The sequence below is a fragment of the Bufo bufo genome, chromosome 2 (assembly GCF_905171765.1).
Source record: "Bufo bufo chromosome 2, aBufBuf1.1, whole genome shotgun sequence".
In the NCBI taxonomy this organism is placed as follows: domain Eukaryota; kingdom Metazoa; phylum Chordata; class Amphibia; order Anura; family Bufonidae; genus Bufo; species Bufo bufo.
In genome coordinates, this window is record NC_053390.1 from 149,597,811 (window position 1) to 149,610,278 (window position 12,468).

The 12,468-nt window shown below is 43.3% G+C and overlaps 1 protein-coding gene across 1 annotated transcript in view; it reads right to left on the reverse strand.

Moving 5' to 3' along the window:
- ST8SIA4 (ST8 alpha-N-acetyl-neuraminide alpha-2,8-sialyltransferase 4) overlaps window positions 1-12,468 on the reverse strand; it is a 198,215-nt gene that overhangs the window by 116,639 nt on the left and 69,108 nt on the right. Inside the window, exon 3 of the mRNA XM_040421582.1 lies at window positions 6,502-6,759. Coding sequence (XP_040277516.1) covers window positions 6,502-6,759 — 258 coding nt within the window. The remainder of the gene's footprint in view (window positions 1-6,501; window positions 6,760-12,468) is intronic.

Below are 12,468 nucleotides of genomic sequence, written 5' to 3' on the forward strand. Positions count from 1 at the left end.
GTTAGCAATGCAACACTGGAAGCATTTGCCCCATAAGATGCACTGCCATTTCACCCCCTTTTAGGGGGGGAAAGTGCGTCTTATGGGGCGGAAAATACGGTAGTTGTACATAACCCATACAACCATAGTTTGTTAAAGGGAATGTGTCATCAGAAAATGATCTATTGTTTAAATCACTTTTTTTTTTTGTAGAATTTTTGATGATTTTTGGTTTAACTTCCCATGTCACTATATTTAAAAAAGGTACGGATGTAGCATCGCAGTCATAATGCGTTAACTAGATGTGATAACTCACCAAGTGTGTGACTGCTAACTCTCCGACATCTGTACCTAAATGCATGTAGCTTTCACACTAGTGATTAGACCTTATAGACCTTATTGTATACATAACACAGGATCCAGCATTCACAATCAGTGATATCACAGCTTATCTACTCCCTCCTGATCTCTGCACAGGTCATAGAGTATGCCTAGAAAAATCTCCCATTGAAGTCAATGAGGTCCCCTCGCGTCCATATGGCCCATATGGCTGCTCTCAAAGAACAGGAAGTCATGATATTTTTAAGCCTAGTGGCAAGTATGACAATTACATGATTTAGTAAAAAAAAGTCTTAGAGATATCAACCATAGATGGAGGAAGGAACCCTAAGCACCACCTCCTCTAAAGCATTGGTCTGAAGTGTCTGGAAATATACTGCATGAAAGAGTCTTTGGGGCATCAAATGCAGCACCAGCACAACCATATATCCTGCCTTAGACACTAACTGATAATTTGGAGACCTCACTACCATGTCTTGCCAATTCGACAATATCCATTCCTGTGGGCATATAATCTGGAGATGCTCTCATCTCCATCCGCCTCCAACTGCATTTAAACAGATGAAGCAGTATAGTTCTGTGTATGATGAATGAACGTGTTTATTATACTCACAGTATATAGCAATGACATATTCCGCTTTACAGACATCACTCTGTCCCCAATGGGCCCACGTATTTTCTATTTATAGGTCTCTTTATTTTCCACATTTGCTGGTACACTGCCGATCGCCATTATTTGTCTGTACAAGGTCTCTGCTGTCGAGACACAGCATTTTAGTTATTAGACCTATTTACAGTGGTGTCTCACTTAGCTACCACTACATGGCCATCACCCAGCCAAGCCCTGGCCGAAATGCAGGCAGGAGCTCAGTGTCCCTTCAATATACTAATGAAATAAGGCAACAAGTTAACACTTGATAACACATGGACATGGAGTTTTTGGCCACACTGTGACCGCGTTTTGCCCCCTAGCTCGACCATTCGATGACTGCTATATGGGACACGGATCCTAAGGTAATGGGGCTTTGCTGCAATATTTTTGTAATTGATACCACAGGCACCAAAAGTGCTTATAAAAAGAACAAAGCAAAAAAAAGCTCAATACATTATATTATGATTTCATTAGCATCAAACACATACATATTTAGATCGGTATCTCTAAATAAAGATAAACTCTACAGATAGGCTGAACCAATATTCAAAATAATTCATCAAGCAAGCGGTCTATGAAAGCGATCTCGAAATTGTCTAGGAATAACCACATATCTCATTGAGATTACTGATCCCTCGGGAATAGGAAGGCTGTGTTCGGAAAAAAATTGCTTAGCCCGCAACATAGTGTTTACACTTTGTGTAGGCGACAAATAGACTTAGATGTTTCCTGCTACTGAGAGTGAAGTCTAGCTGGATAGTGAAGCATTTTATACTTCATTTTACCATTTTTTAAACAAAAGCAAAACAATTAAAGTTGTATACCGTGTTATCCCAGAGACTGCAGCAGCACCTGCAGCATTTCTTTCTGGAGATAATCACATATTGTCACTTATGTGAAGGTCCCTTTACATGGCCCAATGGTGCAGGCGATTCCATTTTCCTTCCCAGCAATCTCGCCTGCTCATAAGTGGAAGAGACCGCTGCTATTACATGCAACAATCTCCTCGACAGTATTAAAGCCATCGCTCGTCCCCATACAGAATCATTGTTTAGACACCACGATCTGCTGCCGGGAAAAGATGACTTAGGTGACCACACCAAGGACCCTATTACCCAATAAACAAGCGTTTCGCTTGTTTATTGGGTAATCAGTGGCCCCTTTACACCATCAGATTATGGCTAACGTGCGTTCATACGAATGCCCATTAGCCATAATCCGCCCGGGCAGTGTAAAGGATATTTAACATTTCAATTCACTTTGTATCTTCCAGCAATTTTATATACTGCAGTATTTACTTATCTCACGGATGACCAATCACTGTGTTCATCTTGAGAATAAAACACAAGCCATATAGATCCACTGCAAAACTAAGGCTGTGCTAAAATTTGTGCTGTAGCCCTCCACTGCAAATGCCAACAGATTTTGGATGCAGCGTTATTCTTCCTGTCAAACGACGGATAACATGACAGAACATGATAGACCCCACAATTCAATGGGTTCCATTGGATGCTGGTGGTATCCTGATATCTATAAGCTGGACCCTACACTTCACCATGACTCCTGTTACATATGGAACTCACAAAGCAGATGTGAACAGAACTACAGCTATAGAAGAATGTGAACACTGTGGTAGTGAAGCTGTAGCTTACCCATGTGGATTTACATTAGGGTCCATATGGCATACAACAGCTAGCAGCAAAGGCCATCACTGAAAATTCAACAACTTTTAGATGAATATGAATTATTAAAAACTGCACTTAAAGATTTATATTCTCTTTTTTTGTTGTTAGAGAAATACTTGACAGTTTTTATGACAGTTGAATGTACCCTGAAATTGAAGGTTACATGTTTGAAAAAAATCGGTCTCAGAGCTGAGATCTGTGAGCATTCTGAGGGCTTGGGGGACAGAATCTCATTGAAAATGAGTAAAACATAGAGACACAGCTGTAACATCTAACTCCAGCGGAGAGCATCAGATCTTTGGTCAGGACTAGGGATGAGCGAATCGACTTTGGATGAAACATCCTAAGTCGATTCTCATAAAACTTTGTTCTAATACTGTGCGGAGCATCAGCTCCGTACAGTATTAGAATGAATTGGCTCCGATAAGCCGAAGTTATTACCTTGCGAAGTCTCACGAGACTTTGCATAACAACTCCATAAATCAATTTCTACTGTAAAAAAACATTTCCCCAACCCGAGTTCGGTCGATTCGCTCATCCCTACTCAGGACAGCCAGGAAAGGAGATTCAGCCTGAATAGGAATTTGCCAGGGAATACTGCTTCAGTGTGTGCCCATGTGTACAGAGACTGGGTGGGTAGCTCAGTGAGAACCAGATCTCAGGCACCAGACTGGAGCTACAAGAGGAGAAGATATGGCCTCCTGGTCCGGATGCAAAGTATTGACAGGAGAGTGTCAGAACTAGCCAGATACCAGAACAGATGGTAGCTTAAAGGAGCCCGTAAGTGTACAAGCCACAGTACTGTGAGTACAAAGGCAATCACATCCCCTGGTCAGACACAACCAGAAAAGGGCACCTAATGTATGCTGAAGCTAAGAACCATATTGGCCTGAAGTTGCCCTCAGAATAGTCAGTTGCAGAGACTATTGGTCATTTATCAATGTTTTAGGCTATTTTTTTGGCATAAAAATTTTGCAGATTTTGGGTGCAGCTCAGCAGAAGAGTGGGGGCCACCACAGCCTAACACAAGGATCAGCAACCTTCGGCACTCCAGCTGCTGTGAAACTACAACTGCCAGCATGGACACCTATTTGGCTGTTCTTGTAATTCCCATAGACGTTGGGACAGAGTGAGGGGTTGTGTCTGGCAAGGCAGGTATTTTCCTCCCAGCATGTGCGGCTGGGCTGGTTTCCAGCCAGGTGAGGTCAAATATCGGACCAAAGTTTAAGTGCCAGTACAGGTTTTGGCAGCACCTGGCTTTCCTTAAATAGGCAGCTGGGCTCAGCAGAGATGTCTCTGTTTTTGGGATCTGAGGCTTTGTGCCGTGCTGGAGGGCTGAGAGCCACATGCTGGGGAAACAGGCCCCCTAAAGCCTGCTGTGGACTACTGGAGGCAGGACTGCCAGCAAGGTGACTTGTGTTATATGAATTTTCCATTGTGTGTGAATTAACACCAAGACTGCAAAGTTACGTGCTGTTTTGTGCAATTGCCTCAAGTGTGAATAAATACTGACGTTTTGAGTTAAGAACTTGTATTGTGCCTCTGTACTGCGCCCGTTTACCCTATTTACTAGAGCGAAACCCCACAAAATGAAAAGAGGATTCTGGGAGTTGTAGTTTCAAAACAGCTGGAGTGCTGGAGGTTGCTGATCCCTGGCCTACCACATTTGGTATGCTCATGCACACAACCATAATTTTTATCCACAACCACTTTTTGCGGATAGTACATTGGCTCATTCATTTCATATTTTTTTTACAGGTCTGTGCAGCTGTTCCACAAATTATAGAACATGTCCCATTCGTGTCTGTATTGCATAATCTACTCAAGATTTCAGTTGTTGGTGCATGGACAGCAGAATAACTCCTCTTGCACAAGACCGTATGTATTTTGCGGTCCACAAAAAAACAGATGACATCCGCGTGCATTCCATATTTTGCGGAACGGAACAGCTGGCCCTTCATAGAACAGTACTATCCTTGTCCGTAATGCGAACAATAATTGGACAAGTTCTATCTTTTAGGCCTCATGCACACGACAGTGTTTTTTCACTGTCAGTGATTTGGCTTCAGTGGTCCGTGTCAGATTTTGCTTCAGTTGTATTTCCTTGTGTCTTCCTTTTTTTTTGTCTGACAGGGGAAAAAAAGGAAGGTTAATGAAAAGTGTAATTTTATTGCACCAAGGTCTTGTAGATAAAAACGGACGCGGACACGGATGACATACCAGTTGTGCATCTGTTTTTTTTGACGGACCTATTGACTTGAATGGGTCTGTCCTCCGTTTTCCACTGACAAGAATAAGACAGATTTATTTTTTTTGACGGACTGGATTCACGGATCACGGACGCGGAGAAAAAAAGGAGGACTATCAGTTTTTTTTTCACAGCTCCATAGAAATAAATGGGACCTCCGCTAAACTGTGAAAAATGACGGAACGGACGCGGATGTACACAACGGTCGTGTGCATGAGGCCTTAGCGGAATGGATATACGGAAATACGGAAACGGAATGCACACTGAGTACATTGCGTTTTTTTTTTTCCAGAACCATTGAAATGAATGGTTCCTTATAAGAACCACAAACGGAAACCACAAAAAAACGGAACGGAAACGGAAATAAAATACGCTTGTGTGCAAGAGGCCTAAGAGACACATTTTTACTTTGAGGTTGGATCTTCCTACAGTGGGGTTTTTACCAAGTCGTTAGTTATTGACCCCCATTATGTTATCCTGATTGCTGTTGTAAGTCATATAAACACTGTTCTAAATGTATATAGAAGTTTTATTGAGGCTATTAGGGCACCTGCACACAAAGCAGATTACGTGCATTTATTTCTCGCAAATTTTCATGCAGAAAAAATGCTACGTAATACACGTTGCTTATTTTTTAATTGTGGAAATTGAGCTGCCGTTCAGATTTTAAAATGTGCACCGTCAATTGTTTGTGTGATTCCACACCTTATATATAGTTCTTTTCCCCATATACTTCAATATTAAACAGAAAATCTGCACCAAATTGCTCAATAAAACCACATAAAAACCCACACAAAAAAACAACCAAAACCGCAATAAATTGGGTGGATTTATGTGTTTTCTATGTGGTTTCTGTGGGGATTTCAGGCGGGTTTTCTGCATACAAATATGCAACATGTGCAGGTGGCCTTACAGGTTGAATCTGCTTACTGCATCTTCTTCAGTAGAGAAAGAGTTCATCACAAACCAGTCTATTATGTTCACATGGCGTCTTTTGCAGTGGAACACTGGTGCGGACACTCGTGCTGAAATTTGCTGTCATGTAGTTTCTGCCTCCTATTCATTTCAATGAGAGGCAGCGCTGAGCATCGTGAAGTGGCAGCTTAAAGCCGTGGCCGCGCAGAGATGGGACAAGTCTGCTCTTGGAGCAATCCTCAGCGCTGCCTCTCATTCAAATTAATAGGAAGCAGAAAAGACGTGGCTGCCGGCAGGATTTCGGTAAAATTTATTCACGGCTGTCCCAAATTCCACAGTAAAACCTGCCGTATGAACAGCCCCTTGTTTGTCGTGAGTCCACCTTACAAATGGTATTTCCATGTGACCCATAAAGAGATCAATCGAAGGAAATAAAACCGAATCACAAATAATACATAGAATTTAAGGTATTGTAAACTCTATTTCCAATGCTTTCAAGAAAAATAAATCTGCCACAAAATGCAGCTTTCTTGAAGGTGAAAAATAGCATTAAGTACATCGCTCCATCTAGCCCAGGCTCTTTTCATTTTGTGACTTTGATATATCGTCGTCAAGTACCAGAGACTGATAAGCTCCTATGATACATATGAAGTGATAATCTCTAGAAACAGACAGCGGCTCACCTTATTACAAAGTCATGGCTGTCAATCTCCTTGCCACATCCGCTGCCGAGAAGAATTCCAGAATTCCCCACCACTGCACAGGTCTGAAAACGCCGGCTCTTCATCGGTGACACTTCGGGCAGAAGACTGTGCAGATTCTGTGAAATATTTAGAGTACGGCGTCTATCCAGAACATAATGAATTACGTCTCCCGGCTTGAAGCTGCTTTTAACAACAGATACGTCTCTCTCTGCGTCCAGAAATCGGAGAATATCTTTCCTATGAGAAAAGAACATAATAAGCATATCAGCATAGCCGAAACGCAGATTATACATACGCCAAAAACTCCAGCTAAAAACATAATTCAGCTATTTCTTGGTTAATTTTACTTGCAACCATCCAAAGGGAACGTGCTACGCTATACACGTATTCCTATCTGTGACTAGCATACTATACAGCAGGAGGAGCTGAGAAGATTACCGCATTTTTCGCCCTCTAAGACGCACCTGCCCATAAGACGCACCTAGGTTTTAGAGGGTGAAAATAGGTGAAAAAATATATTTTGAATAAAAAATGTGTTAAAACTTTTAATAAAATAACAGACCAATATTTCAATATTAATAAGGGGGTGACTTTATTAGTGGGGGTCAGTTTATTGGGGGGTGACTTTATTAGGAGGGGTCACTTTATTGGGGGGGTGACTTTATTAGGGGAAGTCACTTTATTAGGAGGGGTCACTTTATTGGGGGGGGGTCAATTTATTAGCAGTGGGGTCATTAGCGTTACCTTACAGAATCTTTCTGTCAGGGCACAGCTCTGCACTTATCCAGGAGCACGTAGTCAGGAGCAGGCAGTGTGACGACTGAGAGGCGGAGCAGGAAAGTGTGACAGGGAAGTCTGCTCCGCTCCTCGTCTGCCTGCTCCTGCGCTCCTCAACTTTCCTCCTCCTCCCTCCTCCATAACAGCGATTCGGGCCGGCCGGTCTTTACCACCCAGCACTTGCTGAGGCCGGCCAGTCCCGTCCACAGACAGCCCGCAGAAGTGACCAGTCCCTGCACCACAGCGGCGTCTGGTACCTGCCACTGAATACCCGTGGTGTGTCTGGCTCCTTCGGCAAGCACCAGCAGTGCGGCCAGCCCTTTGATCATCGCAGCGCAGCAGCGCGGAAGGTACACTGCTGTAATGCCGGACATGTTATTTCCCTATATTCACCCCATAAGACGCACTAACTTCGTGCGTCTTATAGGGCGAAAAATACGGTAATATATAGCAGAGGTCAGCCACCTCCGGCACTCCAGCTATGAAACTACAACTCCCAGCATACTCTATTCACTTCTATGGGAGTTCTGAGCATAGCCAAGCAAGCGTACATCCTGGGAAACGTAGTTTCACCACAGCTGGAGTGCCGCAGGTTGTAATAGATGGTAATGATGTGATTGATCCTGCCTATGATATGCCATCATGGATGAGCAGCCTGGCAGGAAAACTCACCGATATGTAGTATATGCAAGTGCCAAAGCTCGTCTCTGCAAGTAGAAACAACCAGTCCCGCTCACATTCTAGGACAGGTTGCTGGCAGCTACTTTAAATAATTCCCGAAGAGCCCCTTGAAATCACTGTTCTTTTTAGGCTTAAGGGCTCATTCACACGACTGTATAAATGAGTCTGCATCCGTTCAACAATTTTGCAGAACGGGTGCGAACCCATTCATTACAATGGGGCTGCAAAAGATGAGGACAGACACAAAAAAAATGGAGCATGTCCTATTCTTGTCCGTAATTGTGGACAAGAATAGGCATTTACTATCATAGTGGCAGCCATAAGCGGTCCGCAAATTGCGTAACGCACACGTGCCGATATCCGTGTTTTGCAGATCCGCAAATTGTGCACCGCAAAACTGTACGGTCGTGTGAATGTAGCCTAAGAGTCATGTGGGTGGTCCTATTCAGTGACTGAGAGCCTTCCTTGTACAGATGTAGCTGTCAATCACTGAACAGGACCGCCCATTGGACTCCAAAGCTCAGAATGAGCAAAGAGTTGAATGAATAAATTACAAGTTATACTGAATCTTTTCCCATAAAACTATATATCAATCTGCTCAGCTCCTCCTTCTGCCTGAAGATTAGAGAACATGTTCAATGTGACAGGTTCCCTTTAGGTTGTTTAAGTTAAGGCTCACACATCAGCTGTATGACAACCACTACTGTTTTACTAATATCAATGGACGTCAACAACATGATCTTGTTAAAGGGGTCGTCCGGTTTCAGGAAATCAGACAACACATGGGATCCTCCTGCAGGACATAAATTAGCATCACTTAGGCTACTTTCACACTTGCGGCAGAGAGATCCGGCAAGCAGTTCCGTCGCCGGAACTGCCTGCCGGATCAGGCAAAATGTATGCTAACTGATGGCATTAGTAAGACTGATCAGGATCCTGATCAGTCTTAAAAATGCCTGATCAGTCGAAAAAATGCATTGAAATGCCGGATCCGTCTTTCCGGTGTCATCCGGCAAAAACGGATCCGGCATTTATTTTTTCACCTTTTTTTCAGTCTGCGCATGCGCATACCGGAAGGACGGATCCGGCATTCCGGTATTCTGAATGCCGGATCCGGCACTAATACATTCCTATGGGAAAAAATGCCTGATCCGGCATTCAGGCAAGTCTTCAGTTTTTTTAGCCGGAGATAAAACCGTAGCATGCTACGGTTTTCTCTTTTGCCTGATCAGTCAAAACGACTGAACTGAAGACATCCTGATGCAAACTGAACGGATTACTCTCCATTCAGAATGCATGGGGACATACCTGATCAGTTCTTTTCCGGTATAGAGCCCCTGTGACGGAACTCTATGCCGGAAAAGAACAACGCAAGTGTGAAAGTAGCCTTACCTGACAGTACCGCCGCTCTGTTTACCCAGCTGAAGTGGTGATGTCACGTTGACAACAAATGACCACTGCAGCCAATCACTGGCCTCTACAGTGCACCACTAAAGCCAGTGATTGGATGCAGCGGTCACATGTTGTCAACATGACATCACCGCTGAAGCTGGGTAAACAGATTCTAGCCAGGAGAGCCGAAACAGCGCAGGATCTGTCAGGTAACTAACCCTAATGAAGCTGTATGATCTGTAACAGCGATACACATGGCGTTCAGCCCCACAGCATTCTCAAGGAGGTCTTTGCCTTATTTCTACAAGTCATACAGTATTTGCACAGTGGATTTGTTTTTTTGCACACTGTAGTTGCACTTTGTGCCTTTTGAATCATGTGATGTCACGCCTATTATGAATTACTTTTGCACTAGCACTTTGTATTTCCCAAATGATGTGATGTCATATTTATAATGAATACTTCGATCATATTTCTATTAATATTTTTAATTTTTTCTTTTTTGCACATTTCCATGTGAATTGGATAGGGTTGGTTCTTTGGATTTCTATCTGACATTTTTCCACTTTAGTTTATTTATTTGATCCACTTATTAGACCCCATATTTACTATATGCATTATGCAGTGGGGGGAGGGGGAGGTCTCACATATATCTCATTTGAGACCCGCTGGTTTCCTGTGTTGGTTTTTAATGAGTGTCCAATAAAGCTACGGTATATTTTATCATACAGTGTGCATTGGCCTTGACGTACTTTTTCTTTTGTCTTGCAGTTTTACATGTGGGTGGCACCTGAATTATTAGTATTATTAGTGGTGCCAGTCCTCTTACATATATGTGTGTGTGTATATATATGCTGCTGGTTGGGTGAATAAATCTTCCACTTTCTTCACTATTTGGAGTGCTGCCTTCATTTTTTTGCCATATATATATATATATATATATATATATATATATATATATATATATTGTAACTAATGCTGAGTTAACTTAGCAGAAACAGGACGACCCGTTAATATTCTGTCTGATCAATTACTTTACAGAAACCTCCCATCTATTTTAAAGCCCCTAATGATTTTTAAAACATGTGAACACATTTTCAAGTATGTTGAGCTGCCCACACACATAAGACTGGGTTCACTTTTTTGTACAAATGATGTATGTGTGTAAGGGTTTTGAACTAATGGTGGTCTGTGGATGACACTATTATGGGGATCTGTGGATGACACTATTATGGGGATCTGTGGATGACACTATTATGGGGATCTGTGAATGACGCACTGTTATGGGGGTCTGTGGATGACACTGTTATGGGGGTCTGTGGGTGGCACTGTTATGGGGCATCTGGGGATGGCACTGTTATGGGGGCATCTGGGGATGGCACTAATATAGGGGCATCTGGGGATGGCACCCTTATGGGGCATCTGGGGATGGCACCATTATGGGGGCATCTGGAGATGGCACCATTATGGGGGCACCTGGGGATGGCATGACACTGCTATGGGGGGGATCTGTGGATGATACATAGCATCTTATGCTATGTGTCATCCACAGATCCCCCCCATAACAGTGTCCCTGTGGGTCGGCATCTTGTTTTGTAATGGCACTGATACATCGCTGCCGGCGTGTGTATCAGCGGGAGGGAGGAGGGACTGGGGGCCGGCATCTTGTTTTGTAATGGCATCGGGGCCCGGTGCAGTCACTGTATTCTACTACACTGGGCCCCGCTCACTGTAGTAATCATATAGGCAATGTTAATTCAAGAATGAAGCAGGCGGAGCAGGCGCGAGACGTAGTGAGTTACGCTGCAGGCTCCCGTCCACTCGCCAGGCCTCCTGCCTGCTATGCAAGTTAGTAGTAAGTACCGTACTAAAGCCTGGATAGGAGTTGAAATAACATTGCCTATATGATTACTACAGTGAGCGGGGCCCGGTGTAGTAGAATATAGTGACTGCACCGGGCCCCGCTGCCATTACAAAACAAGATGCCGGGCCCCAGTCCCTCCCTCCCGCTGATACACACGCCGGCCGCGCTGTGCGGCAGCGATGTATCAGTGTAAAATTGCAGCATTCACCCCACTTTTGGGGGGGGGGGGGGGGGGAGTGCGTCTTATAGGGCGAAAAATACGGTATCTCAAACATATGCCTCAGATTGATCACCATAGGGTGCCATTGTAAAAAAAAAGTATCTGTTTATTAAAAAAAAAAATTTTTGCTGCACTCTGCAGGATGGCAAAGCACAGTATACTAGGTTTTTGTGCTTTTTTGTTAAACATGGGACAAAAACATGATGTGAACACAGCCTTCAATAAAGTTTGGAAAAACACTTGTTTAGATAAAAATTAGCTCCTATGCAAGCTCCACCACCCACCTCCATAGGTATTTATCTAATGTGTGTGAGAAGTTTAAAGGGGTTGTCTCACTTCAGCAAATGGCATTTATTCTGTACACGTTAATACAAGGGCACTTCCTAATGTATTGTGATTGTCCATATTGCCTCCTTTGCTGCCTGGATTCATTTTTCCATCACATTATACACTGCTCCTATCCATGGTTACGACCACCCAGCAATCCAACAGTGGTGGTCGTGCTTGCACACTATAGGAAAAGGCGGCAGCCTATGTGCACTCCCGTAGTCCTGGCCAATAGAGACTAGCGCCTTTTTCTATAGTGTACAAGCACGGCCACCGCTTCTGGATTACAGGGTGGTTATAATCCCTGGAAACGAGCAGAGTATAATGTGATGGAAAAATGAGTCAAGCCAACAAAGCAGGCAATATGGAGAATCACAATACGTTAGTAAGTGCCTTGTATTATGTCTACATGATAAATGTCATTTGCTGAAAAGTCCTGTGGCATATTACAAGATGTCGTTGAAAAGAGCTTCTCGGTCCCCATGGTAAGCCTTCCTGCTCTGTGGACTGTCATCTTAGTATTATTACGGGGACCTAGCTAATGAGAATATCTTTTTGTTATGTGGCCCAATGTTCTTACAGTATGATAACATTGAGCGTACACAGACTGCTGATAACTAAAACAACTTACTATTCACATCACATCTCCTAGTAGCTCTTCTTCATGGAAATAAAATTCCTTTTA